At 41.6% G+C, this 6,000-nt stretch overlaps 1 protein-coding gene across 3 annotated transcripts in view; it reads left to right on the forward strand.

The window, feature by feature from the left end:
• LOC119379348 (probable Bax inhibitor 1) overlaps nt 1-5,435 on the forward strand; it is a 28,567-nt gene extending 23,132 nt beyond the window's left edge. The window contains exons 5-8 of one of the 3 annotated variants that reach the window (XM_037648647.2): nt 2,675-2,754; nt 2,949-3,049; nt 4,109-4,178; nt 5,298-5,435. In XM_037648647.2, the coding sequence (XP_037504575.1) occupies nt 2,675-2,754; nt 2,949-3,049; nt 4,109-4,178; nt 5,298-5,339 (293 nt within the window). In that variant the 3' untranslated portion in view covers nt 5,340-5,435. The other 2 variants (XM_037648646.2, XM_037648648.2) reach the window with 2 other exon arrangements.
• Nucleotides 5,436-6,000: the final 565 nt, after the last annotated feature.

The following is a 6,000-nucleotide window of genomic DNA, read 5'->3' on the forward strand; positions in this document are numbered from 1 at the left end:
CAATGTTTTAAATGTGTGCCATGATGCTGCAATAATGTTAATGACACCAGCTAGCCTAGCATTTCGAGACTCGTTGTTCTAGATGCCGAAATGGCACCAGCCACAGTTTTTAAGTAGACCCATTTGCTCCCATCCACAGAAGTTGACTGGATAGGTCGTAGAGCAGCCTAGTATTTCCTACTCTCACCTTAGTTCGGCCTTTCCGTCGTGTGACAAATGCCATGCGTGTACGTCTTCAGCAGTGTTCCCAGAGAGCAACTGATGTTGCCGGAGGTGTTCTGACTATGCCAAGACTCTGAGAAGTCTCCTTCTCCTTCTTTTGTTCATCTCATTTGAACAAAAGTTATAGTATCTTAAACATTCACGAGTGAGTCGATGTCAAGCTGGGATTTCGCTCAAACATTCAGTGTGCCATAAACTTTATTCAAATGGGTTTAGGACATCCATTCTTGTTTGATTGCATACAATTCTCATCCCAGATTATTGTGATATGCAGATTTACTTTGTCATTCTCTGCTTAGGAAAAATCTTGCTCACAACATGGTACACGAAATGTCTGATATTTAAAAAAACTCATATTGTACTGAAGAAGGGGATTCAAGGGTCTCGTTTCTTTGTTAGACGCAACCAATGAAAGTATTAGACAGTTACGCCAAGGAGAGCATAGGGGACATTCTTTGTTGTTTATAACGGTAGTGTATTGATTATGACCTCACTTTAAAGTAATTAGTGGACGAAAAAGCACCCTTTCCATCGGTGGGATCTGAACCTTAAAGCCTTCGAATTCGAAGGTTTGAGTTCGGGTCCCACCAACGGATAGGTGCTTTGATACATGTGCTGCTGCACTCAAGGCAGCGTTGTTATCCTGTGTTTACACCTGTCTGCCACGTCAATGCGAGCATTTTTCTCACAATAAGACATCCTATGAAAGGTGTACGAGGACAGAAAGCAGGAGTGGACAGACTTGGCGAAGAAGCTGGCCTTGAACTGTCGGTGCGCATGATTGGGAGGACGCACACACCTGCCAACTCAGATTTGCACAGGAGACTTCCCCATTGTGCGGGCACCGCCATAAATCTCCTGAAAAACAGCCCCAACAACACCACGAAAAGAAAAAATGGTCAACTAAGGACAGTCTTTCTAAAATTTTCTAGCCTTAATCTATCGTGTGCAGAGCACTTCTTTAGTCACTTTCGCTGCAATACTCTGATGTTGCACGGAAAAGTGTACTAAAATTGGGCTACTAGCTGTCACCCTTTGAGGGTCGAATTTTTTTTTTTTTGCCAAATGTGATCCCCCAGGGTCGATTTTTTTTTTATTGCTGATTTAAATTCTTCTGACGAATCTATATCGCGAACGCTACCATATCGCAAAGCCCTTTTCCATGTACGTGGAGCTGGCTAGATGGCAGATGTGTTTCCAAGTTGGGTGCCTATGCAGGAATTTACGTGTGCTATTTGTTTGAATTTGCCTGTAATATGTGTGTTACCTAGTAGCTCAAGCACAGATAGCGATCACTTTTTGAGAACCAACAGAATTTCTTTAAATAAAAGGTGGTCGTTCCAGAGGGGTTTTCACTCCTTTCATTGTCATATACAGCCTTTAGTTTGTCACTTTTGTTAGTTTGAATTTTGTTTAATTCAAACTCTGCAAACATCCTCATCAGATTTGAATTAACAAGCTTTTGCTGTAGTATATGCATGACTACAGATCACAGTGGCACTGCCACTCGCTAAGTTTTTCAGCCGCCCCTGCCTTTGGGATGGGGCAAGAGTGAGCAAACTCACCCAAGCATCCAATCTTATTGGCTAGATAGAGGCGAAAATGCTTGAGGCTCGTGTACTTACATTTAGGTGCACATTAAAGAACCCCAGGTAGTCGAAATTTCCGGAGCCCTCCACTATGGCGTCTCTCATAATCGTATTGTGGTTTTGAGATGTTAAACCCCAAAATTATTATTATATAATCTTAGTGGCTTTCCCAGTGACATTGTGGGTAATTTTTCCAATTTTATTGTGAAGAAATGTTTCTAGTGGGGGAAATGCTGAGCACTTTGTCTTGTTCAAAAAACAGTAAGAGAAACAGAGTATACATAATCACCAATTACTGCTACATTTGGGAACTTCTGGGGGACAGCCAGTGTCGTCTGTTTGTGTTACAATGTGCTTGCTCTATGTTTGCACAAGCTTTGTGATCAGTGTTGATATCGAGGTTTCCTTAAACGAGCACCATGAATTGCCCATGCTGCATTGTGGGCTGTAAATCTAGTGGTTTGCAACTCTGTGCAAGACAGCCAGCGAGCAGAGCGGCTGCAGCACATTGGTGCAGTGGGCATTAGGCTCTTGGTATCTGAACGCCAAGATCTATGCATTGTGGTGCTCGCTTTAAGCCAGGAGACTACTACCACAATTCCCGTAGTTTGTCGGCCAACTTTGTACTGTTTCTGGATTATATCTGGCCACCATAGCTCCGCTGGTTTATAGACTTATGGAATGGAGAATGATGCATGCTTACATCTGCGGGAGTGTTAGATTAATGTTAGACTAGGTAAATTACTACTATTTCTGCTACTACTACTACTATAATGTGGGTACTCGGCTTTGCACAATGAGCAAAACTGGGAACCATTTCCCTATTTCATAACGTAAAATTGTTTGGCTATTTTTTATTTCAGGAACACTGATGTCAATCCTGTCCATCATGTCACTGTTCTCCCTGGTGAACCTGTTCATTGGCTCATTCTTCTTGTTCCAGGTATGCTGCAGCATTACTTGATCAATTTGAAGTATTGACTGGCATCGTCTGTTTGTGCTGCGCCTTTGTGCCACACCTATATTAAGAATGATCAACTAAAATATGAGTTTTTCTGTTGTGGTACCGTTGTACCATAATGATTGCCCGCTGTGCAGGCTTATTATATGCTAAGTGGTGTGAACAATTCCTTTCAGACCAACCTCTACCTTGGTGTGGCCCTCTTCTGTGGCTTCGTGCTCTACGACACCCAGCTAATCATTGAAAAGAGGAAGCGTGGTGAGCGTGACTACATCAGGTAAGTACATCGGCTTACCTGAGCTCTGTTACCATCAGTAATTCCGCGATAAATGTTACCATCAGTAATTCCACTGAATATAACCTGGATTACACTGGCATTGGCCTAATCCCATTGCTCCATCAGCTGGTGATTGAACAGGTTGACTCTGGCTTTAAAACAAGTTGGCATGTTCATTGTGTGAGTGTGTGCTGATAAATGATGCGAGAGTTTCCATGTGCTGGTTTACCAAGTACGAGGCATCGGGAATGGAGTAAACTAGAAAACCGTTCTTGAGTGTGCTGCCGGTTGCAGCATGATCATTTTAACATTGGCTAGTGCTTGTGTGTGCTACATAGCAGCTTAATGGGCAACTCTGGTGATTTTTCGATGTCCACTGATCTGAATAATATTTTCAGTATGAGTTCACTTTGGTACTCTGATGACCTGTGCCAAACTATATGATTGCAAGTCATTTAGTTTTCCTGAAAATTAATTTTAAAGATTTTTAGTAAGTTCCCGTATCATGCCTTTTAATGCGGGCCACCCTATGTTTGTGACATCGTATACTACAGCCTACCTCCCGAAGTAGTCATTCGAGAACAAACAGCGATCCACCTGCACTGAAATCTCTGCTGTCAAGTTCCGAAAAGCTGACACAGCTCATTGCATCATCAAATGACATCGCTAGTGTTTCCGACACAGTACACATGGTACTGTAGACACAGTACCATGTGTGCTTTGTCTACATCACGGTTGCCCAGTGATGCCTTATCCCCAGTGCAGGGTAGCAAACCGGACGTTCGTCTGGTTAACCTCCCTGCCTTTCCTCTTCTCTTTCTCTCTTTCTCACGGTTGGGGTATGTGTGACGTCATTGCAGACACTGCACGAAGCAGCTACCAGTTTTGCTCTTGACACATAGTTGTTTTTTATATTTTTTTGTCTAAAATTATCAATGAGTTTCTCACCAAATTAAACCACCCTTGCCTATTACAGGACTTTCAATACCATTTGAAAATGGTGATATCATAATATGGTAAAAAAGATGCCGGTGTTTCAAGCAATCTTCTTTATTGCAGACACTCTGTTGACCTGTTCCTGGACTTCATCAGCATCTTCAGACGCCTGCTCATCATTCTGACTCAGAAGGTAAGAATGTGCATTTCATTTATTATAGTGACAGTAGTATATCTTATTAGTAGTTTTCTGGCAGATATTTAGCCAGGCAGTTTCTGTGGTTGTCAATTCGAGGTTGTGAGTTGGTTTTTGTTTGTTGTACCTTGTGCAGTCTCAAAGGAATGGAACTAAGGTGAGGCAGTGCAGCTTGCTAAACAAGAGACTTATGTGCTTAGCATTTTGCCTCAGCCATGCTTTTCCATTTCATGTGCACCTTGTTTCCTGCTTGATTTGCCGCACTTCCATGCCCTTCTCAGCCCTGCCCTTTGTTGGCTTTGGTATTGGCACTTGTACTGCTTCTTGCACGTTCCCATTTCCTTAACGATGGCCCCCTTTGTCCCATTCCAGGAGAGTAGCAGGCGTGAAAAGCGGAACTGATGTCTCGCCGCTTGCAGAGATTTGGTGGTCCCTTGGTTGACAAACCTACACCCCCATTCAATTTCCTGTAGCCAGTCAGTCCAAGTTTGCCAAGCACTTGTCAAAGTCCACTCCACTAGAATGTTTGCCTTTAAAGAAACCTGCAGCACATGCACACAGCTCTGATGGAGGATAGCAACATGAGCTGTCATGCTGCATATTCATGTGACCAGGACCTTGATGATTTGGCATAACTCTTGTTTTGTGTTGAAGATGAATGTGTAACTGGCATCTTATGTATGTTTCAGATGCTTAATTTTTCAGTCAGGGCTATGGTTTTTAATTTCTGAGAGTGTAAAGATAACATTTTGTGTAAATCTGTAGTAGATAATGGATACATTATTTTTTATTTTCACTGTGATGTGGAGTGCTAGATTACTATTTTTCTTTTTGTATACAAGTATTGTGTACATCTTGTTCATGCATCTAACCAATGTACATTTGCAATGCCTGTCCCAAAATGTTTGTGCATTGGGGATTACAGTGATGCATTGGTGTTCACAGTACAACATGCACAATGCGACAGCTTGAATTCACATGAAAAGTAAGAGCTGACAATCATACTTTGCATTAGTGGGTTGTGCTCTGCGTTTGTGGGTGTATTTTTGTGGCTCAATAAAAGTTGTCAGAGTTCTAGGCCAGCAGTACAGTGTCAGTCATCTTCTTTGTTTTCAGAAATCTGAGAACGACTCAGATGATGAAGAGAAGAAACATTAGTGCTAAGTATTCAGTGGTGCACCATACCTCTGAAATTGGTCATTGGCATTCTCTGTAATCAAAAAATTCACTAAAGATGCTTCAGACATGTAAAAAGTGTCGTCTTGGTTGGCTGTTTTGTGTTGTGATCTCACTCACTTCTTTTGCTGTTTGGGAATATGGAAGCCTAGTGTATGAAGCTTGCATTTTGTCACTTAGAAGCAAGTGGTAGCACCAAATGAACTTGTCATTTTCCACGATGTTGTTTTGGCATGTCTTCCTGAAGAAGTTTAATCCAAAACACAAGAAATGAATTTGACATATTTATGATATGGTGTTACGAAGCATAATGCATGGAATTTGCACAGTGCACCATGTGGCTGTATAGCGATAATATGGGTATAACATGAAATTTCAGGTTTATTCTGTAACCATGAAACACATTTCGGGTAACTTTACAGTGTGGTCATTATGCTGAGTGAAATATATGCTGCGACAATGGGCAGTGTCATGCCGAAAGTATGCATTGCAAATGTATTCCTGTAATGTGTTGCAGTATTGCAGTCTGGTATTGTAATTAAATGCTTGATTGATTTATTCTGGAACTCTTAACACTCATTACCAATTTATAGGAACAGTGAATGTTATTTCGGTAAGTTTTTTAATGAAACGTGTGTTGCCA

This window comes from Rhipicephalus sanguineus, chromosome 1, assembly GCF_013339695.2.
Source record: "Rhipicephalus sanguineus isolate Rsan-2018 chromosome 1, BIME_Rsan_1.4, whole genome shotgun sequence".
Classification (NCBI taxonomy): domain Eukaryota; kingdom Metazoa; phylum Arthropoda; class Arachnida; order Ixodida; family Ixodidae; genus Rhipicephalus; species Rhipicephalus sanguineus.